Consider the following 24,434-nt stretch of genomic DNA (forward strand, 5'->3'; position numbering starts at 1 on the left):
AGCACAGCTCCTCCAGTTCCACCTCAGAAAACAATCTGAAGAGGGAATCTTGAGGTTTCCTTTTCATCATTCCTTGTCCTTAGATGTAGTTTTAGCTTACTATATATTTCGCTTTGGTCACTTTAGGGTAATATGGATTTTTTTAGCCTTGTGCTCGCTTATGCTTTTTTTTGCTTTTCTTATTCTTTTCTTCTTACCATGTCCCTTTTCGTGGTTGTTTATGTATGTTGTGATTGATGCTGTTATGATTTGATGTTACAGTTTGGCATCATAGAAACTATTTTACTTTGTATCAATCTTCGCATTTGTTGTTTCTGCCCTGGGGTTTTTATATTTTCTTGATTCTGACTTGGTAAACTGGAATCTGTTTGCGTGTGTTTGTTCAGTTTCGTTCGAGCAACATGATTTACTCGGCTATTTGTTAGGTTTTACTTACATTTTAACCACAAATAAAGTGAGTTCCAAGCTCTTATCAAGGCTGTTGGAGTAAGAAGGGATAAAGAAGGGATTGTTTCGAAGGAGACAATAAAGAAGTGTCAAGAGATTCGCAAGGGAACATGATCAAGTTTAAGAAGTTGGAAAAGGTAGATTTGAGGAATGTACAGTATAAAGAGAGAATTCAATAAACCGGCGGGTCCATACTCGTAAACATCATAATCGTTTACCTCAAGATTTTCTTACATTATTTTGTCTTCCGCTGATTTCTAATAAAAAGAAGCAGATGTCATCAAAAAAAAAAAAAATGGACGTGAGCTCCCTGAAAATAAGCCCAAAAGGCCCAAATATATCTGATGTTTTTAGTCTAAAAGCCTGCTACTTATTTTTTCCCCCTAAAAGGAAACATGACTCTCACGCGCCCAGTTTTAGTCCACGGATTTTGTGGAGGTGGCGTCGACGCGCTCATTGTGCGAGTAGATAAGAGACTTGAATTTCACAGTTCGAGAAACCACGTTTGGGCTGACATTTTATACTGCCCATTGGGCCACAAGGAGTCTAGTTTTCCATATAACTATTGGCCCACATAAATGGAAAAGACCTTTTACTCCTTTAATGTATATATTTTTGTACGCTAGGCTTCCTTATCTCGTGAAATCAGTTAATTATTGCATTTGATCGTGTACAGAGTTTAGTTTTTTTTTTTGGACAAACTGTGAACTTTCATTCAACTTAATCAAGTTTCGCCTTGACATGGAGAGGATACAAAAGCAAAACCCATAACTCAAGGGGAGACATAAGGATAGAGGGGAGCTAACATGCTCAACCCAAAAAGCAGCCAAACCAAGACAACTGTTAAGAGAAACGATTTCGGCACCATCATTTGCTCCCAAGGGGGTCTTCAAGCCACGTACTTCCGCTAGCGATGCGAATGTGACAACAGTGACGGGACAAAGCCGTCGGATAGGGGAACTTCAGAGCCACAAAGGAGCAACCATGACATAATATGCCAAAACACAACCAAGGAAGCCTTGAAAACTACCATTGCATTCAGCATTCATAAAGGCAAATGTGACCAGAATAGGTACACAAGTCCATCGAATGAGGCTAAAGATTCTATTCTCCAACCGACAAATCACATAGCCGGTACATGACCAGAATAGAACCTGCAAACTGCAGTAAGGGAAGTGTCACCAGAGGACACAACTAAGGGTGTCAAAGCACCAAATGAACCACCAAAGGGGAAGAGCTCAGATTTACAAACTGACGTTACAGACACAAAGGGGTGATGAGGGAATACTCCGTTGCTGGTCCAACTAGGGAGTCACAGAGTTTAATAAAATGTCAAGGACCTGTGAAATAACCGCTACAATTTGATATCATTGGGGTCTCTATTACAAGAAGATTTGCTCTAACTCTAATTACTAGATCGATATGATTATAGATTCTAATCAGCTCGAACCAAGACAGTGGTAAGTATCTACGAAGGCTTCTCAGTCACAAATTGAACCCTATTCGTACACTCTCTAAATGCTTTCCAGGCAACTCTGCAATGCTTCCCAGGCAACTCTGCAATGCTCTTTCGATCTCATTCCTTGTTCAACAACCTGCATCGCTCTTCTGTGCAAATGCTCATACCATTGATCCTGATTCATTATGTCCACACAACCTGACCCAAAATCCGCCACATAGAGACGCTTCACGTCCTTGCGCCACCGTTGCAGTATATACTGAGGCGGGACTTCCTGCAACCCGTTGTGGCTGAGTAGGAGGAGGACGTGTCTGCATTGGTACCCATTGAAGCTGAAACCACCACAGACACAGAAGCAACGTACTTGTGCTTCTGCACTAGTCTCGTAGATGACCTCAAAGTCCCTCACTTTCTCTCCTTCCCTCTCTTTCACCACGTACGAGGAGGCCGAGCCGTTTGAGTGGACTTGCGTTATTCCAAAACATGAAGTCATTGCCGAGACCTCGTCTTGGAACCTTCTAAATATCTCCACTGTGAAGACCTTTGCCATCTGAGACTCGTAGGGGTGCGTTGTCTTGAGCTCGGGGATAAACTTGGAGGACTCTGAATCGCACAAGGCTTGTCTTGTGTACTTTTTATCCAGAAAAGATTGGTACCCTTCAAGGAATTCTCTCAGGGATGTGTGCTCATGAACGTAGCCACTGAAGATGAATGGTGCAGCCACATCTCCCAATCGAAAAGTCAGCGCCCCGGCCAAAAATGTATCCTTGAGGTAAACTGGAGCCCATAGTTCTCGATCTTGAAACACGTGGTGGATGGTCTCGTGATTAGTCAGCCCAAACCGAATGATCATCTCTTCCCAAGCTGTTTCAAACTCTTCGACCTTGAGACAACCGTAGACCACTCTGTTCAGTGCCATACGGAACAACTCAGAGTCTTGTAGCTGGACAACGCTCTGAAAGATGTTGTGCAAGACGTGGGTCAAGCTAAGACGATGATGAGCCCTTGGGAAAACTTCAGAGACTGCAGCACGCATTGCCTTGCACTGTTGAGTGATGAAGGTCTGTGGGGGACGGCCTAGCATGCAAGTTAGCCAGGCTCTGAAGAGCCAGAGGTAGGTCTCAAAGGTCTGGTGAGCAAGCAAAGCACAGCCGAGCAAGATGGAATCTCCATGGTGGTCGATTCCAACGAAAGACACAAGGGGAAGCTGGTAGGAGTTTGATAGACAAGTGGTGTCAAACAAAACAACGTCGCCAAAGTGAGAGTATGCAGCCCTAGCACGAGGGTCAATCCAAAAGACATTCCTAAGAGAGCCGTCATCGGTAAGATCCATGAGGTAAAGAAAGTTGGGGCTGGTAAGCTGAATCCGGAAGAAGAAATCCTGCAAGAAGCTAAAACCTCCAGGGGGAAGCAAAGGCCTTGAAGAGAGGGAGTGATCCCCCCCGGGGGAGGTTGAAGAATAAGAAGAAGAACAAGAAGTCCCATGAGGAACGGCAAGGGCTCGGTACAGATTGATAGTCCGGACTTGGACATGGAGAGGAGGTTGTTGTTGTAGTTTAGTGTTGGCAGAAGCAGAGGAGGTCTTGTGAGACTTGGAATTGTGGGCTCTTTCAGGATCAAAGGAGTGGTTGTGGTCGAGTTTGACCTGGTCAACTTTCCAGCGATCAAAATCAATCAATTTGAGGCGAATCATAGCCTGGCAACCAGTTCTGGTCTCCTTACGACGGGAGGTGGTGGTGGTGTTGGCTTCTTTAACCATCTTGAAACCTTCGCAGTTGCAGCACAAGACAGCACCACGTTTCTCCTTGCTGTTACGCTTAGTCCAGGAAGATTTGATACGGATAGCAAAACCGAGCTCCCGAGCGTACGAGTTGTAGTAACTGTAAGCATCATCGTAGGACTCGAATTCCATACCAGGAGCAGGAGCACTGTGAGCAATGGGAGCATCCTCATCGATTCCAGTTTCAATCTGAAGCAATCCATCACAGTCGTCTTCAAGGTCAATACCGAGATCAGCAGGGTCGTCGATTGGAAGCGGAAGCTCTTCTTCTTCTTCTTCTTCTTCTTCTCCTTCGACAACCATCTGCTCCTCTTCCATCTGAAATCACATAAAACTCATAATTTTACAACAGAATCGGAAACCCCAAAATTGAAAACGCCTCAATAAATAAACAAAAAAAATACTCGTAGAAAGTAACCACCGAACCGACCGTGATGCAGAGATTAGGGTTGGGCGACGAGAGAGACTGATCCGACGGTGAGTAGACGCTATTACCGATCATCCTCCTTCCTCTCCTTGTCTTCTTCTCCTCTAAATCAACAACTCGCAAACAATCCGTACGAATTATTTCTTATCGATTTCATTTTAGGGTTATAAATTGAAAATTTTTACATCTCTCCTCGGGGAAGGAAAAAAAAATGAGGACAATATAAATTCTCTACAGTACAGACTTGTTTTATTTGTTATTCCAGGTGAGAGCTGCAAGCAGAAAGCTGAGTTTTTTTTAACTATGGTAGTAACAATCAATAAAATCAATACTCATTTTTCAGTATTTGTGTGCAACCCGCATCGCATTTTCATTGTTTATAATAATAGGTGATAACAATCTATATCCCTCCCAAGTCGAAGAGAGATAGCTAACTAAAATATCATCATCATCAACCAAACTCAAAAATAGGGCACCATATCTTCTTGCTTGATAAAGTTGAAATACCAAAACAAAAACATAACACATATCAACAACATTACAAATATCTTTTATAAGCAAAAAAAAAAAGAAAAAAGGGAACCAACGGAGGACAAAAGAATAAATTACAGATGAAAGAAGCCACACAGCTCAAGCTATCACAGATACTCTTTATAATTTGCACAACAACCCTCCTGAAAGCAACAAACAAAGTCCAAATCAGTTCAGTAACTTATAATTACTTCAACTCTCTTGGAATTAGTGGTGGCCGTAACTTTATAAATTGCGTACCTAATTTTTTTAAAAAATAAGGCAACAATAGCAGCCTAAAGTGCTCCGTAAAGCAGCTTGGAGAAGCAATAGGGGCCTGCAACAAAGGAGCTTCTCTCTCACCTCCTTTTTCCACTTATTCAAAACAAGAGGACCTTCCTTTCCACTCAGCTCATCTCCGAGTATCTGCATCCCTCGTCAACATGTGCATGTTACTATGCCAATACTGATATATGGGGATTCACATTTCTTTTTCACAATATATATGCTACCCAAACTACTCCTCTAAATACTTTCCCCATCCTAATTCCAGGTGGTTCAATGTTAAGGTCAACTGAAAATTAACACTACTTGAGAAACCATATCCAACATATTCTTTTCTCTAGTTACCAATCACATCAGAGAAACCAATCTTCCATATTTCCTCATAAAACTAACTATAGTAGCTTCCCCCTACTAAACAATATACCGCAAACATCTGCTGTCAAAGCACTGGTCCCAAATTGGCAAGGAAACAACTTACCAGGTCTCTCCATGGGTTCTTCATCATTAGGGCTATTAGAACTGTTCTCTTGGCTGCCAAAAAATATGGTACTTGGGTAAGTTAGCCACAAATTAAATGCTTTACTGGAAAGTCATAATCATTGTAAATTGACATGGTTTCAAGAGTGCCCAACCAAGAAGTTAATGAATGTTACATTTTCTGGGTGTACATAGAAGATACGCAACTTAGCAAAACAATTCAGACATGTAAATCTAATGGGTAACAAGCAAGTGGGAATAGAATCACAGAAATCAATCACATACGGTTGCTTTAGTTAAAGTTACATTCCCATACTACTCTTCATGCCCGTAAAGCTAAGAGTCCACACATAAGACCATACTGAGAAAATGAAGAGAACTATTTTATAAACCTGGAGGATCCCGCAGAGGAAGGTAACATCGGTTTGTGTGCTTGGTAAGAACCATCAATGGCAGCATAAGGTGGACAATACGAACCTCCTAGTGCTCCGGGGCCAGGCAAAATTGGCAGCCTGACAATAATATAAGCAAATGATAGCAGTAATCAGGAACTACTATAGATAGAGTGCTAGGGAAATCAAACAAACAACAAACAGCAGACGAGTCAAAGCAATAGTTCTGGTTCTGTTTGGGCCAGCAAAAGACTAATTAGATGTAAGCCCTCTCAAATCATAAAAGCATACAGCAAGTCAACTAAGATAGAACGCACCGAATATACAACTCCAAAACAAGTAAAGCTGTGGAAAGCGAATATACAACTCCAAAACAAGTAAAGCTGTGGAAACTCAAGACTAACATCCATATATATGTACAGCAAAAAGGAAGGACTGCAGTGCATACCATGTCATCTCAGGATTTCCGGTACCATGTTCTGGTTGGACATATCCTGGAAGAGCCATTCCAAAGGTAGGAACCCCACCGTGCTGACCACCAAATTGCATAACTGATCATGAAAATGAACAAGACAACACATAAACATAAAAGTTTAAACTAGTCAGGCATGGATATTGGCACCAGTACATACAGAAGGCGCTGATCTCAAGCAGCCCTAGACCTGGGCAACCAGGCCAAGCAGCTCAGCATATATAGCTTTCTATTTCATTAGCATGCATGAATTGATTCCGAAAGATGTCTTTCAACCATTATAATGTAGAATGAACAGTGATATTCAAGAATAACATACCAGGCAGAAATGCAGGAAAATTTGAATTGCCATGACCAGCTGCCATGCTCCCGACAGTCCCCATAAACTGTGTCCCTCCATACATAAAAGATCCTCTTCCACTAGGCTGGAGTGACCCTTTTTCCTTGGCAACCAAAGCACCTGTTTCTGCGGCTGACTCTATTCCACCAGAAATATACTGGTTTTTTGATGAGCCGGTTTTCGGTGGAGAAGAAGGCAGCAAACTGTTAACAGCAGAATGTTGATCAAAAGCCTGACCAGGAGGTTGAGTACAGCTTTGGTCAGTGCCTTTTGGCATTCCCTGGATGTGCATCAGCGAAGAAACTTTGTCACCTTGATTAGGAGATTGCTGGTAAAGCATTTTCCCAGGAGGAGGTGCATCTCTACCATGACTTGTAGTCTGAGAAGGTTGAGCAGTGCGTACCCACGAAGAGCTGGATTTTGTATTCCCAAACTTCTTTCCAGATGGCGTAGGGTTTTGATTAATGTGCAGTCCACCAATGCCAGTTTGTAAATCCTTTTGTGCCAAGTTATTGGAGGATCCTGAAGGATAAAATGGAGGAGAAGCTGAATTTAAACTTGAAGCTAATACATTTCTTTTGGCTTGGATGGCTTCAGTCTCTAAGCTAGCTGTTTCTGTTGGTGGACGCCCTGAATTGGCATGCGACACTTTCACAAAAGAATTTTGGGGCCTAAAGATTCAGTAGACGAGACACTATAGTTAGAGGAAGGGCGTCCATGTGTTTCGCTAGAGAGGAAACANTTCACAATATATATGCTACCCAAACTACTCCTCTAAATACTTTCCCCATCCTAATTCCAGGTGGTTCAATGTTAAGGTCAACTGAAAATTAACACTACTTGAGAAACCATATCCAACATATTCTTTTCTCTAGTTACCAATCACATCAGAGAAACCAATCTTCCATATTTCCTCATAAAACTAACTATAGTAGCTTCCCCCTACTAAACAATATACCGCAAACATCTGCTGTCAAAGCACTGGTCCCAAATTGGCAAGGAAACAACTTACCAGGTCTCTCCATGGGTTCTTCATCATTAGGGCTATTAGAACTGTTCTCTTGGCTGCCAAAAAATATGGTACTTGGGTAAGTTAGCCACAAATTAAATGCTTTACTGGAAAGTCATAATCATTGTAAATTGACATGGTTTCAAGAGTGCCCAACCAAGAAGTTAATGAATGTTACATTTTCTGGGTGTACATAGAAGATACGCAACTTAGCAAAACAATTCAGACATGTAAATCTAATGGGTAACAAGCAAGTGGGAATAGAATCACAGAAATCAATCACATACGGTTGCTTTAGTTAAAGTTACATTCCCATACTACTCTTCATGCCCGTAAAGCTAAGAGTCCACACATAAGACCATACTGAGAAAATGAAGAGAACTATTTTATAAACCTGGAGGATCCCGCAGAGGAAGGTAACATCGGTTTGTGTGCTTGGTAAGAACCATCAATGGCAGCATAAGGTGGACAATACGAACCTCCTAGTGCTCCGGGGCCAGGCAAAATTGGCAGCCTGACAATAATATAAGCAAATGATAGCAGTAATCAGGAACTACTATAGATAGAGTGCTAGGGAAATCAAACAAACAACAAACAGCAGACGAGTCAAAGCAATAGTTCTGGTTCTGTTTGGGCCAGCAAAAGACTAATTAGATGTAAGCCCTCTCAAATCATAAAAGCATACAGCAAGTCAACTAAGATAGAACGCACCGAATATACAACTCCAAAACAAGTAAAGCTGTGGAAAGCGAATATACAACTCCAAAACAAGTAAAGCTGTGGAAACTCAAGACTAACATCCATATATATGTACAGCAAAAAGGAAGGACTGCAGTGCATACCATGTCATCTCAGGATTTCCGGTACCATGTTCTGGTTGGACATATCCTGGAAGAGCCATTCCAAAGGTAGGAACCCCACCGTGCTGACCACCAAATTGCATAACTGATCATGAAAATGAACAAGACAACACATAAACATAAAAGTTTAAACTAGTCAGGCATGGATATTGGCACCAGTACATACAGAAGGCGCTGATCTCAAGCAGCCCTAGACCTGGGCAACCAGGCCAAGCAGCTCAGCATATATAGCTTTCTATTTCATTAGCATGCATGAATTGATTCCGAAAGATGTCTTTCAACCATTATAATGTAGAATGAACAGTGATATTCAAGAATAACATACCAGGCAGAAATGCAGGAAAATTTGAATTGCCATGACCAGCTGCCATGCTCCCGACAGTCCCCATAAACTGTGTCCCTCCATACATAAAAGATCCTCTTCCACTAGGCTGGAGTGACCCTTTTTCCTTGGCAACCAAAGCACCTGTTTCTGCGGCTGACTCTATTCCACCAGAAATATACTGGTTTTTTGATGAGCCGGTTTTCGGTGGAGAAGAAGGCAGCAAACTGTTAACAGCAGAATGTTGATCAAAAGCCTGACCAGGAGGTTGAGTACAGCTTTGGTCAGTGCCTTTTGGCATTCCCTGGATGTGCATCAGCGAAGAAACTTTGTCACCTTGATTAGGAGATTGCTGGTAAAGCATTTTCCCAGGAGGAGGTGCATCTCTACCATGACTTGTAGTCTGAGAAGGTTGAGCAGTGCGTACCCACGAAGAGCTGGATTTTGTATTCCCAAACTTCTTTCCAGATGGCGTAGGGTTTTGATTAATGTGCAGTCCACCAATGCCAGTTTGTAAATCCTTTTGTGCCAAGTTATTGGAGGATCCTGAAGGATAAAATGGAGGAGAAGCTGAATTTAAACTTGAAGCTAATACATTTCTTTTGGCTTGGATGGCTTCAGTCTCTAAGCTAGCTGTTTCTGTTGGTGGACGCCCTGAATTGGCATGCGACACTTTCACAAAAGAATTTTGGGGCCTAAAGATTCAGTAGACGAGACACTATAGTTAGAGGAAGGGCGTCCATGTGTTTCGCTAGAGAGGAAACAAAAAAAAAAAAAGGACTCACTGTTTGGTTTGCACAGAAGGTGCTTGATTGCCATTTTTCGATGCAACCTCATACCTTCTGGGCCCTCTCCCCCTAGTGACAGCCTTAGGAAACTGGTTTTGGTGTCCATTGCCAGTGCTNCCCCCTACTAAACAATATACCGCAAACATCTGCTGTCAAAGCACTGGTCCCAAATTGGCAAGGAAACAACTTACCAGGTCTCTCCATGGGTTCTTCATCATTAGGGCTATTAGAACTGTTCTCTTGGCTGCCAAAAAATATGGTACTTGGGTAAGTTAGCCACAAATTAAATGCTTTACTGGAAAGTCATAATCATTGTAAATTGACATGGTTTCAAGAGTGCCCAACCAAGAAGTTAATGAATGTTACATTTTCTGGGTGTACATAGAAGATACGCAACTTAGCAAAACAATTCAGACATGTAAATCTAATGGGTAACAAGCAAGTGGGAATAGAATCACAGAAATCAATCACATACGGTTGCTTTAGTTAAAGTTACATTCCCATACTACTCTTCATGCCCGTAAAGCTAAGAGTCCACACATAAGACCATACTGAGAAAATGAAGAGAACTATTTTATAAACCTGGAGGATCCCGCAGAGGAAGGTAACATCGGTTTGTGTGCTTGGTAAGAACCATCAATGGCAGCATAAGGTGGACAATACGAACCTCCTAGTGCTCCGGGGCCAGGCAAAATTGGCAGCCTGACAATAATATAAGCAAATGATAGCAGTAATCAGGAACTACTATAGATAGAGTGCTAGGGAAATCAAACAAACAACAAACAGCAGACGAGTCAAAGCAATAGTTCTGGTTCTGTTTGGGCCAGCAAAAGACTAATTAGATGTAAGCCCTCTCAAATCATAAAAGCATACAGCAAGTCAACTAAGATAGAACGCACCGAATATACAACTCCAAAACAAGTAAAGCTGTGGAAAGCGAATATACAACTCCAAAACAAGTAAAGCTGTGGAAACTCAAGACTAACATCCATATATATGTACAGCAAAAAGGAAGGACTGCAGTGCATACCATGTCATCTCAGGATTTCCGGTACCATGTTCTGGTTGGACATATCCTGGAAGAGCCATTCCAAAGGTAGGAACCCCACCGTGCTGACCACCAAATTGCATAACTGATCATGAAAATGAACAAGACAACACATAAACATAAAAGTTTAAACTAGTCAGGCATGGATATTGGCACCAGTACATACAGAAGGCGCTGATCTCAAGCAGCCCTAGACCTGGGCAACCAGGCCAAGCAGCTCAGCATATATAGCTTTCTATTTCATTAGCATGCATGAATTGATTCCGAAAGATGTCTTTCAACCATTATAATGTAGAATGAACAGTGATATTCAAGAATAACATACCAGGCAGAAATGCAGGAAAATTTGAATTGCCATGACCAGCTGCCATGCTCCCGACAGTCCCCATAAACTGTGTCCCTCCATACATAAAAGATCCTCTTCCACTAGGCTGGAGTGACCCTTTTTCCTTGGCAACCAAAGCACCTGTTTCTGCGGCTGACTCTATTCCACCAGAAATATACTGGTTTTTTGATGAGCCGGTTTTCGGTGGAGAAGAAGGCAGCAAACTGTTAACAGCAGAATGTTGATCAAAAGCCTGACCAGGAGGTTGAGTACAGCTTTGGTCAGTGCCTTTTGGCATTCCCTGGATGTGCATCAGCGAAGAAACTTTGTCACCTTGATTAGGAGATTGCTGGTAAAGCATTTTCCCAGGAGGAGGTGCATCTCTACCATGACTTGTAGTCTGAGAAGGTTGAGCAGTGCGTACCCACGAAGAGCTGGATTTTGTATTCCCAAACTTCTTTCCAGATGGCGTAGGGTTTTGATTAATGTGCAGTCCACCAATGCCAGTTTGTAAATCCTTTTGTGCCAAGTTATTGGAGGATCCTGAAGGATAAAATGGAGGAGAAGCTGAATTTAAACTTGAAGCTAATACATTTCTTTTGGCTTGGATGGCTTCAGTCTCTAAGCTAGCTGTTTCTGTTGGTGGACGCCCTGAATTGGCATGCGACACTTTCACAAAAGAATTTTGGGGCCTAAAGATTCAGTAGACGAGACACTATAGTTAGAGGAAGGGCGTCCATGTGTTTCGCTAGAGAGGAAACAAAAAAAAAAAAAGGACTCACTGTTTGGTTTGCACAGAAGGTGCTTGATTGCCATTTTTCGATGCAACCTCATACCTTCTGGGCCCTCTCCCCCTAGTGACAGCCTTAGGAAACTGGTTTTGGTGTCCATTGCCAGTGCTAGTGCCAGTAAATGGTTTAGAATTGGTCCCTCGAGAATATCCACGCTCCTGACCCCTACCCTGACCACGACCTCTGACTCGGCCTCTGGAAGTCCTCCGCTATGTTCACAAAATTTAATCAATCAGCTTTTTATATCAAAAGGAAAAACAATAGAGGTAGCAAATGTATAAACAGGGCAAGAGGAAACATGTGAAAAATATTAATGCAGATAGGAAAGAGAGAGAAAGAGAGGGAGAGGAACTAAGAAGNAAAAATATGGTACTTGGGTAAGTTAGCCACAAATTAAATGCTTTACTGGAAAGTCATAATCATTGTAAATTGACATGGTTTCAAGAGTGCCCAACCAAGAAGTTAATGAATGTTACATTTTCTGGGTGTACATAGAAGATACGCAACTTAGCAAAACAATTCAGACATGTAAATCTAATGGGTAACAAGCAAGTGGGAATAGAATCACAGAAATCAATCACATACGGTTGCTTTAGTTAAAGTTACATTCCCATACTACTCTTCATGCCCGTAAAGCTAAGAGTCCACACATAAGACCATACTGAGAAAATGAAGAGAACTATTTTATAAACCTGGAGGATCCCGCAGAGGAAGGTAACATCGGTTTGTGTGCTTGGTAAGAACCATCAATGGCAGCATAAGGTGGACAATACGAACCTCCTAGTGCTCCGGGGCCAGGCAAAATTGGCAGCCTGACAATAATATAAGCAAATGATAGCAGTAATCAGGAACTACTATAGATAGAGTGCTAGGGAAATCAAACAAACAACAAACAGCAGACGAGTCAAAGCAATAGTTCTGGTTCTGTTTGGGCCAGCAAAAGACTAATTAGATGTAAGCCCTCTCAAATCATAAAAGCATACAGCAAGTCAACTAAGATAGAACGCACCGAATATACAACTCCAAAACAAGTAAAGCTGTGGAAACTCAAGACTAACATCCATATATATGTACAGCAAAAAGGAAGGACTGCAGTGCATACCATGTCATCTCAGGATTTCCGGTACCATGTTCTGGTTGGACATATCCTGGAAGAGCCATTCCAAAGGTAGGAACCCCACCGTGCTGACCACCAAATTGCATAACTGATCATGAAAATGAACAAGACAACACATAAACATAAAAGTTTAAACTAGTCAGGCATGGATATTGGCACCAGTACATACAGAAGGCGCTGATCTCAAGCAGCCCTAGACCTGGGCAACCAGGCCAAGCAGCTCAGCATATATAGCTTTCTATTTCATTAGCATGCATGAATTGATTCCGAAAGATGTCTTTCAACCATTATAATGTAGAATGAACAGTGATATTCAAGAATAACATACCAGGCAGAAATGCAGGAAAATTTGAATTGCCATGACCAGCTGCCATGCTCCCGACAGTCCCCATAAACTGTGTCCCTCCATACATAAAAGATCCTCTTCCACTAGGCTGGAGTGACCCTTTTTCCTTGGCAACCAAAGCACCTGTTTCTGCGGCTGACTCTATTCCACCAGAAATATACTGGTTTTTTGATGAGCCGGTTTTCGGTGGAGAAGAAGGCAGCAAACTGTTAACAGCAGAATGTTGATCAAAAGCCTGACCAGGAGGTTGAGTACAGCTTTGGTCAGTGCCTTTTGGCATTCCCTGGATGTGCATCAGCGAAGAAACTTTGTCACCTTGATTAGGAGATTGCTGGTAAAGCATTTTCCCAGGAGGAGGTGCATCTCTACCATGACTTGTAGTCTGAGAAGGTTGAGCAGTGCGTACCCACGAAGAGCTGGATTTTGTATTCCCAAACTTCTTTCCAGATGGCGTAGGGTTTTGATTAATGTGCAGTCCACCAATGCCAGTTTGTAAATCCTTTTGTGCCAAGTTATTGGAGGATCCTGAAGGATAAAATGGAGGAGAAGCTGAATTTAAACTTGAAGCTAATACATTTCTTTTGGCTTGGATGGCTTCAGTCTCTAAGCTAGCTGTTTCTGTTGGTGGACGCCCTGAATTGGCATGCGACACTTTCACAAAAGAATTTTGGGGCCTAAAGATTCAGTAGACGAGACACTATAGTTAGAGGAAGGGCGTCCATGTGTTTCGCTAGAGAGGAAACAAAAAAAAAAAAAGGACTCACTGTTTGGTTTGCACAGAAGGTGCTTGATTGCCATTTTTCGATGCAACCTCATACCTTCTGGGCCCTCTCCCCCTAGTGACAGCCTTAGGAAACTGGTTTTGGTGTCCATTGCCAGTGCTAGTGCCAGTAAATGGTTTAGAATTGGTCCCTCGAGAATATCCACGCTCCTGACCCCTACCCTGACCACGACCTCTGACTCGGCCTCTGGAAGTCCTCCGCTATGTTCACAAAATTTAATCAATCAGCTTTTTATATCAAAAGGAAAAACAATAGAGGTAGCAAATGTATAAACAGGGCAAGAGGAAACATGTGAAAAATATTAATGCAGATAGGAAAGAGAGAGAAAGAGAGGGAGAGGAACTAAGAAGAGTACATCAAATTGCTTTTCCTGTGTATTGAGTTCCTCGTATTTGTCATGTCCCCACTTACTTTCATCTCTAGATTGCCAGAGCCTCCTGCCACCACGCATTCGCCTATCAAACAAACAGGAGTTGTTTCAATCAATTTGAATTGCAACGAAAAATATTGGTGACTTCACCTATCAATAGATACATTAGCATGATAGAAGTTGAACATTGGACAAAAAACCCTACCTCAAACCTTGGAGCCAAAAAAGAAAAGAAAAGAAAAGGAGTGAAGAAGCATACCTATTAGAGGCGGCATCCAATTCCTGAAATCTGTCATCATGCATATAAAAGGCACCAGCAGTAGGCACTGCAAAAGGTTCCTTCTTCTTTAGTTCCTGTCCATCAACAAGATCGGAGGCGGTTCCGTCGACGGCCGCAAGTGTATTGTCATGATCGGGGATGAATTCAACATCGTCATCAACTTGAGCAAAATCAGCCTCAGAACTATCATCATCGCCGTCGCCGTCGACATCGACGTGGTCATGATCAGAGTCGAGAATAGCACTGTGTTCATCATCATCGGCAAGATCGGAATCAATATGATCTGCGACCAGGTTGTGATTGAGGAGGGCGTCATCCTCATCGTCACTAGCGCCATCCTCATCGTCGCTAGCTTCTCTCCTACGTGTAGCCAAGGAGCGGTTCAATTCCTCGGGATCACTCTCATAGTCGGGATCTTCAGGGGCCATAAGAGAAGAGACTGTTACAATTGGAGAGGCAAACCAGAAACCCTAGAGGAAGACAATGAAGAGAGAAATCAGTGATAAAATCGGCGATACACACAAAATCAACGAATTAGGGAAGGTGGAGATAGAGATAGAGGAGCCAGCCACCCTAAGAATTGACGAAATCACGCACGCACCACACTACTAGGTCCAAAGCCCAAATATATGATGATATCTATCAAAGAGCGAGCAGAGCCCAATCAATCAAAAATCAATCAATCAATCAGGGTTTCTCTTTCAATTTTTCGGAATATCCAAGTCAAATAACGGTATGACAACCTTACGGATTAGGTTTTGTTTCCTTCTCAAATCTCATAAGTTAATCTATACATACAGATTAGCTGAAACTTATCAATGGTCTACAACTTGGATATCAAACTGGACTATTTTGCTTATCATCATGTTTTACTTACTATCTAACTAGGCCTCGGCGTTATACCCGTACCCGATTACCCGAACCGTATCTGATCCGAAAAACTCGGATACGGATATGCACCGAACCGAAGACAATAACCGAACGGTTATTGATTTATCAATCCGTCGGACATCGGACCGGATCGGATAATAACCGAAACCCGAAGAACACCCCAACTCATCCGATCCCCGTTTCCTTTTCTCTCTCGATCCTCCGAGATACATCGATCTCCACTTCCCTTATCTCTCGCGATCCATACACCGGTATGGTTGTATCCATGATTTTCTTCCCTTATCTCTCGCGATTCTCTACATATAAAGGCAAAACCCTTTCCATGGAATCCCTAATAAAATTCTCGTCGCCCCAGTCTTCTCCATCAAAGGCATCAAGAAATCGGNCAGGCAGAAATGCAGGAAAATTTGAATTGCCATGACCAGCTGCCATGCTCCCGACAGTCCCCATAAAATGTGTCCCTCCATACATAAAAGATCCTCTTCCACTAGGCTGGAGTGACCCTTTTTCCTTGGCAACCAAAGCACCTGTTTCTGAGGCTGACTCTATTCCACCAGAAATATACTGGTTTTTTGATGAGCCGGTTTTCGGTGGAGAAGAAGGCAGCAAACTGTTAACAGCAGAATGTTGATCAAAAGCCTGACCAGGAGGTTGAGTACAGCTTTGGTCAGTGCCTTTTGGCATTCCCTGGATGTGCATCAGCGAAGAAACTTTGTCACCTTGATTAGGAGATTGCTGGTAAAGCATTTTCCCAGGAGGAGGTGCATCTCTACCATGACTTGTAGTCTGAGAAGGTTGAGCAGTGCGTACCCACGAAGAGCTGGATTTTGTATTCCCAAACTTCTTTCCAGATGGCGTAGGGTTTTGATTAATGTGCAGTCCACCAATGCCAGTTTGTAAATCCTTTTGTGCCAAGTTATTGGAGGATCCTGAAGGATAAAATGGAGGAGAAGCTGAATTTAAACTTGAAGCTAATACATTTCTTTTGGCTTGGATGGCTTCAGTCTCTAAGCTAGCTGTTTCTGTTGGTGGACGCCCTGAATTGGCATGCGACACTTTCACAAAAGAATTTTGGGGCCTAAAGATTCAGTAGACGAGACACTATAGTTAGAGGAAGGGCGTCCATGTGTTTCGCTAGAGAGGAAACAAAAAAAAAAAAAGGACTCACTGTTTGGTTTGCACAGAAGGTGCTTGATTGCCATTTTTCGATGCAACCTCATACCTTCTGGGCCCTCTCCCCCTAGTGACAGCCTTAGGAAACTGGTTTTGGTGTCCATTGCCAGTGCTAGTGCCAGTAAATGGTTTAGAATTGGTCCCTCGAGAATATCCACGCTCCTGACCCCTACCCTGACCACGACCTCTGACTCGGCCTCTGGAAGTCCTCCGCTATGTTCACAAAATTTAATCAATCAGCTTTTTATATCAAAAGGAAAAACAATAGAGGTAGCAAATGTATAAACAGGGCAAGAGGAAACATGTGAAAAATATTAATGCAGATAGGAAAGAGAGAGAAAGAGAGGGAGAGGAACTAAGAAGAGTACATCAAATTGCTTTTCCTGTGTATTGAGTTCCTCGTATTTGTCATGTCCCCACTTACTTTCATCTCTAGATTGCCAGAGCCTCCTGCCACCACGCATTCGCCTATCAAACAAACAGGAGTTGTTTCAATCAATTTGAATTGCAACGAAAAATATTGGTGACTTCACCTATCAATAGATACATTAGCATGATAGAAGTTGAACATTGGACAAAAAACCCTACCTCAAACCTTGGAGCCAAAAAAGAAAAGAAAAGAAAAGGAGTGAAGAAGCATACCTATTAGAGGCGGCATCCAATTCCTGAAATCTGTCATCATGCATATAAAAGGCACCAGCAGTAGGCACTGCAAAAGGTTCCTTCTTCTTTAGTTCCTGTCCATCAACAAGATCGGAGGCGGTTCCGTCGACGGCCGCAAGTGTATTGTCATGATCGGGGATGAATTCAACATCGTCATCAACTTGAGCAAAATCAGCCTCAGAACTATCATCATCGCCGTCGCCGTCGACATCGACGTGGTCATGATCAGAGTCGAGAATAGCACTGTGTTCATCATCATCGGCAAGATCGGAATCAATATGATCTGCGACCAGGTTGTGATTGAGGAGGGCGTCATCCTCATCGTCACTAGCGCCATCCTCATCGTCGCTAGCTTCTCTCCTACGTGTAGCCAAGGAGCGGTTCAATTCCTCGGGATCACTCTCATAGTCGGGATCTTCAGGGGCCATAAGAGAAGAGACTGTTACAATTGGAGAGGCAAACCAGAAACCCTAGAGGAAGACAATGAAGAGAGAAATCAGTGATAAAATCGGCGATACACACAAAATCAACGAATTAGGGAAGGTGGAGATAGAGATAGAGGAGCCAGCCACCCTAAGAATTGACGAAATCACGCACGCACCACACTACTAGGTCCAAAGCCCAAATATATGATGATATCTATCAAAGAGCGAGCAGAGCCCAATCAATCAAAAATCAATCAATCAATCAGGGTTTCTCTTTCAATTTTTCGGAATATCCAAGTCAAATAACGGTATGACAACCTTACGGATTAGGTTTTGTTTCCTTCTCAAATCTCATAAGTTAATCTATACATACAGATTAGCTGAAACTTATCAATGGTCTACAACTTGGATATCAAACTGGACTATTTTGCTTATCATCATGTTTTACTTACTATCTAACTAGGCCTCGGCGTTATACCCGTACCCGATTACCCGAACCGTATCTGATCCGAAAAACTCGGATACGGATATGCACCGAACCGAAGACAATAACCGAACGGTTATTGATTTATCAATCCGTCGGACATCGGACCGGATCGGATAATAACCGAAACCCGAAGAACACCCCAACTCATCCGATCCCCGTTTCCTTTTCTCTCTCGATCCTCCGAGATACATCGATCTCCACTTCCCTTATCTCTCGCGATCCATACACCGGTATGGTTGTATCCATGATTTTCTTCCCTTATCTCTCGCGATTCTCTACATATAAAGGCAAAACCCTTTCCATGGAATCCCTAATAAAATTCTCGTCGCCCCAGTCTTCTCCATCAAAGGCATCAAGAAATCGGTATCGGTTAGTCTATGATTCATATTCTTTCTTAGTTATTCTATTATTCTTCTTTTTCTTTGAGAGGAATTCAAGTTGTAGTGAAATCTGTATTTTAGTTGCTTAATTTTGGGTTTTAATTTGCTTGATTCTTAACTCCTAAATTAGATTAGCTAATGGTTTGCTTGATCCCGATTCTGAGTATTATAGTTCTCTGCTCTTGTTAGAAGTGAGTATTATAGTTCTCTTCTCCACTTAGAAACAAAGTTATGATCCGTATAAGTTTGTTTTTCAAGTTTAGATAGAAACAAATTTTTGAGTAGTGTGAATGATAAGTATGATCCGTATAAGTCTTATACTCAATCTCGATTCTTAGTAGTGAGTATTATTGTTTTCTTCTCCAGTTAGAAACAAAGTTCATATGCTTCGTATAAGTTGGTTTTCAAGTTTAGATAGAAACAAAATTTTGAGTAGTGTGAATGATAAGTATGATCCGTATAAGTCTTCTACTCAATCTCGATTCTTAGTAGTGAGTATTATTGTTCTCTTCTCTAGTTAGAAACAAAATTCATATGCTTTGTATAAGTTGGTTTATTAACTTGCATTCTTTTTCTTTTTAGATGGATTCCTCACCATTTCCAGACAACATTGCCAAGGAGAAAGATGACCCAAATTTGATACCTGAGAGTGGAAACAAAAGGAAAGATGGTCCAGCAGATGGTGGAGGCTCAATACAACCGGACCAACCAAAGAGAAAGCCGAGTACAAGATCTACTGTTTGGGGACATTTCACAAGATTTGATGACAATGTTAAGCGATGTAAGTGCAATTACTGCCACAAGTCTTACGGTTGTGATTCAAAGTCAGGGACTTCTCACCTGAAGGCTCATATGGAGAGCTGCAAGCATTTTCAAGCATGGAGGCAGAAACAATCACAGACTGTGATTAACAATCAGGGACAACTTCAGAGTGGAAAAGTTACTGAAGAAGTGTTCAGGGAGGCTTCGAATGAGGCGATTGTGCTGTCAGAGTTGCCACTTGCTTTCATTGAAAGCATCGGTTGGAAACATTTCTGCAACAAAGTCAACCTCTACAAACCACATTCCAGAAGAACAGCTACAAAGGACATTGTTAGAATGTATGTGGAGATGAAAGCATCTTTGAAAACTTGGATTGTTGCTAGTAAGCCAAGAGTCTCCTTGACAACTAACATATGGGTTGCTAAAGCAACATGTTCTAGTTACATGGTAATAACTGCACACTTCATTGATGTTTCTTGGCGATTGAGGAAGCTAATTATTGGGTTCAAGTATATTACAGATCACAAAGGAGCAACAATATCACGGCTTCTTCTTGACTGTTTGGCTGAGTGGGGCATAGAGAAGATTTTAACTGTGACAGTTGACAATGCAACTGCAAATACTTCTGCTTTGAAAAAATTTCAGGAGGCATTCAGCTTAAGGAACAGTGAAGCATTTGTTTTAAATGGAGAGTGTATGCATATGAGGTGTTGTGCGCACATACTCAATTTGATTGTTAGGGACGGGTTGCATGAATTGAGTGAGAATGTGACAGCCATACGCAATGCAGTTCAGTATGTGAGGTCTTCTACTAGTAGATGTGATTCGTTTGAACAAAAAGTTGTTTCAGGGAAGATGACTAGAGGGAGTTTACCGTTGGACATCAAAACAAGGTGGAATTCTACCTACTTAATGTTGTCAAGAGCTATTGATTTTAGAGTGACATTTGATAGAATGGAGGCAGAAGACAAGATGTACAATGACTACTTTAATGAGGTTGATAATGGGGAAAAAAAGATTGGGCCGCCTACAAGAGCTGATTGGAATGTCGTAGAAAGGTTAGTTAGATTTCTAATCATTTTCTACAATTCTACTTTGGTTGTGTCTGCTTCAACTTCAGTTGCTTCTTATAAGTGTTATGGAGAGATAGTGACTATAGAGAGGAATTTGATGTCACTAAGCAATAGTATTGATAGTGAATTGAAATCAAAAGTCGATGCTATGTTTCTGAAGTTTGATAAGTATTGAGATGGATTCAGAAACATCAATGTTTTCTGATTGTTGCATTACTTGAACTACTTTCAATTCTCTTTTATCTTCTTACTCATCTTTGTTCTTTTGGATGATGATTTACTTTAGTTTTAAACTCTTAGGATGTTCTTGTCTTGGTTTTTTTCTTTTTTTGGATGTTATTGGCATGGTTTTCACATTTTTTTGTTGTTATTGACATGGTTTTAAACATTTGAGGATGTTATTGGCTTGTTATATTTTCTAAGTCTCGGATTGTTCACATTTCCAAAGAACAATCGGGTATGAAATATCCGAAACCTGTATCCGATTTATGAATATCCGACCCGAAGTCCGATCCGACATTTAATAAATTATCCATATGGATATTAGAATCCATATCCATTTTACCCGATATCCGAATTGTCCGATCCGAACCCGCTCCGGCATCCGAACGTTAATGCCTAATAATCTGTATGGATATTAGAATCCATATCCATTTTATCCGATACCCGAATCATCCGACCCGAAACCCGCTCCGATATCCAAACGCCCACGGCTATATCTAACACTCAATTTTCTCTAGTCAGTTAACTGTTGGATTCATTGGTTTCTTCTATGTTTTTTTCACGTTATATGTTTTCCATTTCAGTTTTTGTTCCCGCCATGATATGTTCGTCAGCTTTGCAAATAATATACAGGATACCAACTTTTGACCTGATAATAAGATTTTTTTTGAATCATATGGGGATCATTTCAGTTGGCAAAAATATTCTTCTACTGCTGAAATCTCTCAGTTAAGGCTATATAATAATAAGAGTCCCAAAACCCATATTACCAATGTTTTATCAAAAGAGCACAATGCGGAAGCAGATAATAGATCCTTTTTTAACAATGGTAACTAATCTCTACCCCTCTCTCTCTCTCTCTCTCTCACTGCTGCTGCCTCAGTTCTCTGTTGAATGTACCAAGTTTCAAAGCCATGAATATATGTATGTCTTCCCCAACCCTACTCCTGTGGCGGTGTTAGAACTGTACAACAAACAAAGTTTTATTTTATCAATCCGCAGCACAGATTGATACAAAGTAAATGGAACTAACTAATAAGCCCTAATTTAACACATTCAACATCAAAAACAAGATGATCAGTAAAAAGAAGAAGGGAGACAGATGCAACCAGAAGCCCTATGATATATATATGTCATGTTTGCATGCATATGCAAGGGAACCAAACGACCTAAGAATAGAATTAGCGAGATGCTTTGGTGCAACAGCATCTTACAGTCACTTAATAAACCACAAATACTATAGTAAGGCTGATGGGGTTCCTTCACTAATCTTACCCCACTGTTCTTCAGACTCGTTCCCATTTACTAGCACAACCCCGTTCCCATTTACTAGCACAACCCCATCCGTAGAGTCAGCGTCCACCACAACAGCCTCTTCTTCCACATTCTGTTGCCTCCCATCACTACTCTCTTCCTGATGATCCTCCTCCTCTTCTTCTCCCTCTCCCTCTTCTCCCTCTTCCCCAACCTATTCAAAAAATGGCAGTCGAAAACATATGAAGCGGCAACTGTAAAATCTAATGATCCTACCATTGTCGATTATGGCCAAGAAACCTCGAAATCTAGCAATTGGATTGGACATATTGGGTAAAAGACGATCCCCTTCAATGGCATGTAATGTAAATTATGCACACCTCGTTGAGAACATCCCCTTGCTCTAGTCGCCCCTCTTCCTCTATTTGCATTATTCTAAAAGCTTCCACCAAAGTTGTACGATCTCTGTCTGCATGACTACAGTACTGCCCAGCAGGAGGGTGGACGCCCCTGAACGATGATAAGTCAACACAAAATAAATTAGTTTTTGAGGTTCCTGACAAAATTCAAATTGGCGAGGTAATGAAATCAACACTGGAGCTTTTTTTGGAGTTATGTTTATATGGGGTATCAATTCAAATTATAAGTAAAAACACATGACTCTAAATAAGTAAGTGCCACAACTAAAATAAAAGGCTTTCTCATAACCACTGTTTTTAAGAACAAGCTAGTGACGTCGGCAACAACGTCTGGAAGATACCTTGTCTCTGCAGCTCTATTTTCAAGGGACAGGGTGACTTGCCAGTCTTCAAAGAGATTGGGATACTCTTCAGGATCAGCCAGAGATTCAGCAGCCTTTGGACTTATCTATATCCAGATTGACAGAGGATCAAAAAGGCAAGGTTTGAAATTCAGTCAGAGAGTGCATCGAAAGTGTCTACCACTTACCTTGGTCAAATCGTTTCTCCACAATGCCACTATTTCAGAGACCTTGCTCGGAAGGTACGATCGTGCAATCAGAGCGGCTTCAGGTATCCGATTACTGTAACCAGATAAATATTAGCATAGACACAACAAATTGCAGGAATATATGTTCCCAATGTATACAACAGTAGTAAATCCCAATGTAGAAAACAGTATGTACCTTTCCACCAACAGATGCAGGCAATCTTCTACTTGACCCAACATGAACAAGCAAAGAAAAGCGACGTTGTTCTTTCCTTGCTCTTTAGCAAGTGCTGCCAGTTTCATCAATCCATCTGCATCTCCCAATGAAGAATAAAGCAACAACAGGCCACTCAAATCCATAGCATGCCTCATGCATTCCTCAGCCATATCCAACTGAGTAATCCAAGCATAGGAAGGAAAACGAAAAGAAAATTACATATTAGCTTCTACCTTTGTAAGAATCCTAGAACACTAATTGCAGCTAAAAAACAGTCACCTTCCCAGTGGACATAGCTAATTCTCCAAGTTGCTTCCATTTAGACTCATTTTGTGCCTCTACAGCAATGTCCTGTCAAATTATAAGAATTGAGTAACAACATATAGCAAGTCATGGAAATAAAGCCTCTCAAATGGTAAAAATTAACCTTCGCGACTGCCAATCTACCGAGCTGTATCGCCAACTCAAATCTGTAATCAGGGTCAGTAGCTACTTCTAGAGCATCTTCTATCATACCACGTGATTCCAGAAAGTGTGCCACGCTGACAACAGGAGCAGGTTTTTGAAGTTGAAAATCAGAAAATTAGGAATGCGTGAATTTAGGAAAACATAATAACAATTATTGACCTTTGGATGCATTCACTAACATCATAATCCAGCTATAACCATATTGCGAGGGAAAACACACTCTCATACCTATTATGATGCTCCTTAGGAATTGAAGGTAAGACTTCATTAGCCTGTTCCAAATCTCCACGCATCACAAGAGTCTTGTACTCGATCAAACTTAAAAGTAAAGTGTAACCAATAACGCTGTAAACAATAAAGAGGAGACCGATGTCAGAAAGTTACAATACATTGTTGGGAATAATAACAGTAAAACATCTGCTTACTTGAACTCTTTGTCAATCAAATAAACCCGGCTTTGATTAGCGAGATAACCCAACAAGTACATAGGACGGTCCAGATGATACATTGTTGTTACCTGTAATATAAGAGTAATACTGAATCTCATTTACAAAGAAAGAAAAGAAAAGAAAAGAAAACATTTTTCCCCAAAAACCTAGAAATGAGCCTACCTCACCACCAACACAGTAGTTAAGCCTCCAAGACGAATTGGTATAGATAAAACAATCTCCAACCCATAAGCCAGTCCGAACACGTTCATTGGTTTCATTGAGAAGCTCAAATGCGTCCTCAATGCCTTCCTCATCAATTTGTTTACCGCCATCAAAATAAGAGGAAACAATGTCGCGCTACAAAAAACAGTAAAAAGAACAGAATAAAACCATGTATCTAACAACAACAGTAC

The 24,434-nt window shown here is 41.5% G+C and overlaps 8 protein-coding genes across 10 annotated transcripts in view; 2 read left to right on the plus strand and 6 right to left on the minus strand.

Annotated features, from left to right (window-relative positions):
- The window catches only part of LOC104703445 (zinc finger BED domain-containing protein DAYSLEEPER-like), a 6,099-nt gene extending 5,784 nt beyond the window's left edge, over positions 1 to 315 (plus strand). Inside the window, exon 5 of the mRNA XM_010419457.2 lies at positions 44 to 315. Coding sequence (XP_010417759.1) covers positions 44 to 53 — 10 coding nt within the window. The 3' untranslated portion in view covers positions 54 to 315. The remainder of the gene's footprint in view (positions 1 to 43) is intronic.
- Positions 1,722 to 4,406, minus strand: LOC104703446 (protein FAR1-RELATED SEQUENCE 8-like). 2 transcript variants are annotated; one of them, XM_019228035.1, is made up of 2 exons: positions 4,108 to 4,406; positions 1,722 to 4,004 (listed from the first exon to the last, which is right to left on the minus strand). In XM_019228035.1, exons 1-2 carry the CDS (start codon positions 4,186 to 4,188, stop codon positions 1,962 to 1,964), a joined length of 2,124 nt encoding a protein of 707 aa, XP_019083580.1. In that variant the 5' UTR covers positions 4,189 to 4,406; the 3' UTR covers positions 1,722 to 1,961. The 2 variants fall into 2 exon arrangements, with proteins under 2 accessions (XP_019083580.1, XP_010417761.1); XM_010419459.2 differs by having other exon boundaries at positions 4,117 to 4,403.
- On the minus strand, positions 4,504 to 7,268 carry LOC104704109 (the record flags this gene model as incomplete). The annotated part of the gene is made up of 6 exons (XM_019227192.1): positions 4,504 to 4,787; positions 4,885 to 5,049; positions 5,387 to 5,439; positions 5,778 to 5,897; positions 6,226 to 6,328; positions 6,569 to 7,268. Coding segments are annotated over 5 exons (990 nt in total), but the record flags the coding sequence as incomplete, so codon positions are not given.
- Positions 7,347 to 18,120, minus strand: LOC104703447. 2 transcript variants are annotated; one of them, XM_010419461.2, is made up of 9 exons: positions 17,927 to 18,120; positions 17,334 to 17,824; positions 17,060 to 17,159; positions 16,811 to 16,904; positions 9,566 to 9,683; positions 8,784 to 9,475; positions 8,441 to 8,543; positions 7,993 to 8,112; positions 7,347 to 7,654 (listed from the first exon to the last, which is right to left on the minus strand). In XM_010419461.2, the coding sequence occupies exons 2-9, from the start codon at positions 17,780 to 17,782 to the stop codon at positions 7,516 to 7,518; spliced, it is 1,815 nt and encodes a 604-aa protein (XP_010417763.1). In that variant the 5' UTR covers positions 17,783 to 17,824; positions 17,927 to 18,120; the 3' UTR covers positions 7,347 to 7,515. The 2 variants fall into 2 exon arrangements, with proteins under 2 accessions (XP_010417763.1, XP_010417762.1); XM_010419460.2 differs by having other exon boundaries at positions 9,566 to 9,637; positions 16,759 to 16,904.
- LOC109124847 lies at positions 9,695 to 11,962 on the minus strand (the record flags this gene model as incomplete). Its single annotated transcript, XM_019226946.1, has 5 exons — positions 11,724 to 11,962; positions 10,942 to 11,633; positions 10,599 to 10,701; positions 10,151 to 10,270; positions 9,695 to 9,812 (listed from the first exon to the last, which is right to left on the minus strand). Coding segments are annotated over exons 2-5 (702 nt in total), but the record flags the coding sequence as incomplete, so codon positions are not given.
- On the minus strand, positions 12,335 to 15,389 carry LOC109124945. Its single transcript, XM_019226947.1, has 8 exons — positions 15,200 to 15,389; positions 14,607 to 15,097; positions 14,333 to 14,432; positions 13,960 to 14,177; positions 13,178 to 13,869; positions 12,835 to 12,937; positions 12,425 to 12,544; positions 12,335 to 12,368 (listed from the first exon to the last, which is right to left on the minus strand). The coding sequence occupies exons 2-8, from the start codon at positions 15,053 to 15,055 to the stop codon at positions 12,335 to 12,337; spliced, it is 1,716 nt and encodes a 571-aa protein (XP_019082492.1). The 5' UTR covers positions 15,056 to 15,097; positions 15,200 to 15,389.
- Positions 19,229 to 20,656, plus strand: LOC104705109 (zinc finger BED domain-containing protein RICESLEEPER 3-like). Its single transcript, XM_019227193.1, has one exon. The coding sequence runs from the start codon at positions 19,229 to 19,231 to the stop codon at positions 20,654 to 20,656; it is 1,428 nt and encodes a 475-aa protein (XP_019082738.1).
- LOC104752534 (coatomer subunit beta'-1) overlaps positions 21,390 to 24,434 on the minus strand; it is a gene marked incomplete in the record, with an annotated part of 6,513 nt that continues 3,468 nt past the window's right edge. Inside the window, 11 exon segments of the mRNA XM_019228033.1 lie at positions 21,390 to 21,667; positions 21,979 to 22,171; positions 22,338 to 22,467; positions 22,718 to 22,824; positions 22,906 to 22,999; positions 23,102 to 23,298; positions 23,402 to 23,473; positions 23,550 to 23,664; positions 23,819 to 23,935; positions 24,016 to 24,107; positions 24,202 to 24,378. Coding sequence (XP_019083578.1) covers positions 21,645 to 21,667; positions 21,979 to 22,171; positions 22,338 to 22,467; positions 22,718 to 22,824; positions 22,906 to 22,999; positions 23,102 to 23,298; positions 23,402 to 23,473; positions 23,550 to 23,664; positions 23,819 to 23,935; positions 24,016 to 24,107; positions 24,202 to 24,378 — 1,317 coding nt within the window.

This window comes from Camelina sativa, chromosome 7 (genome assembly GCF_000633955.1).
Source record: "Camelina sativa cultivar DH55 chromosome 7, Cs, whole genome shotgun sequence".
NCBI classification, from domain to species: Eukaryota; Viridiplantae; Streptophyta; class Magnoliopsida; order Brassicales; family Brassicaceae; genus Camelina; species Camelina sativa.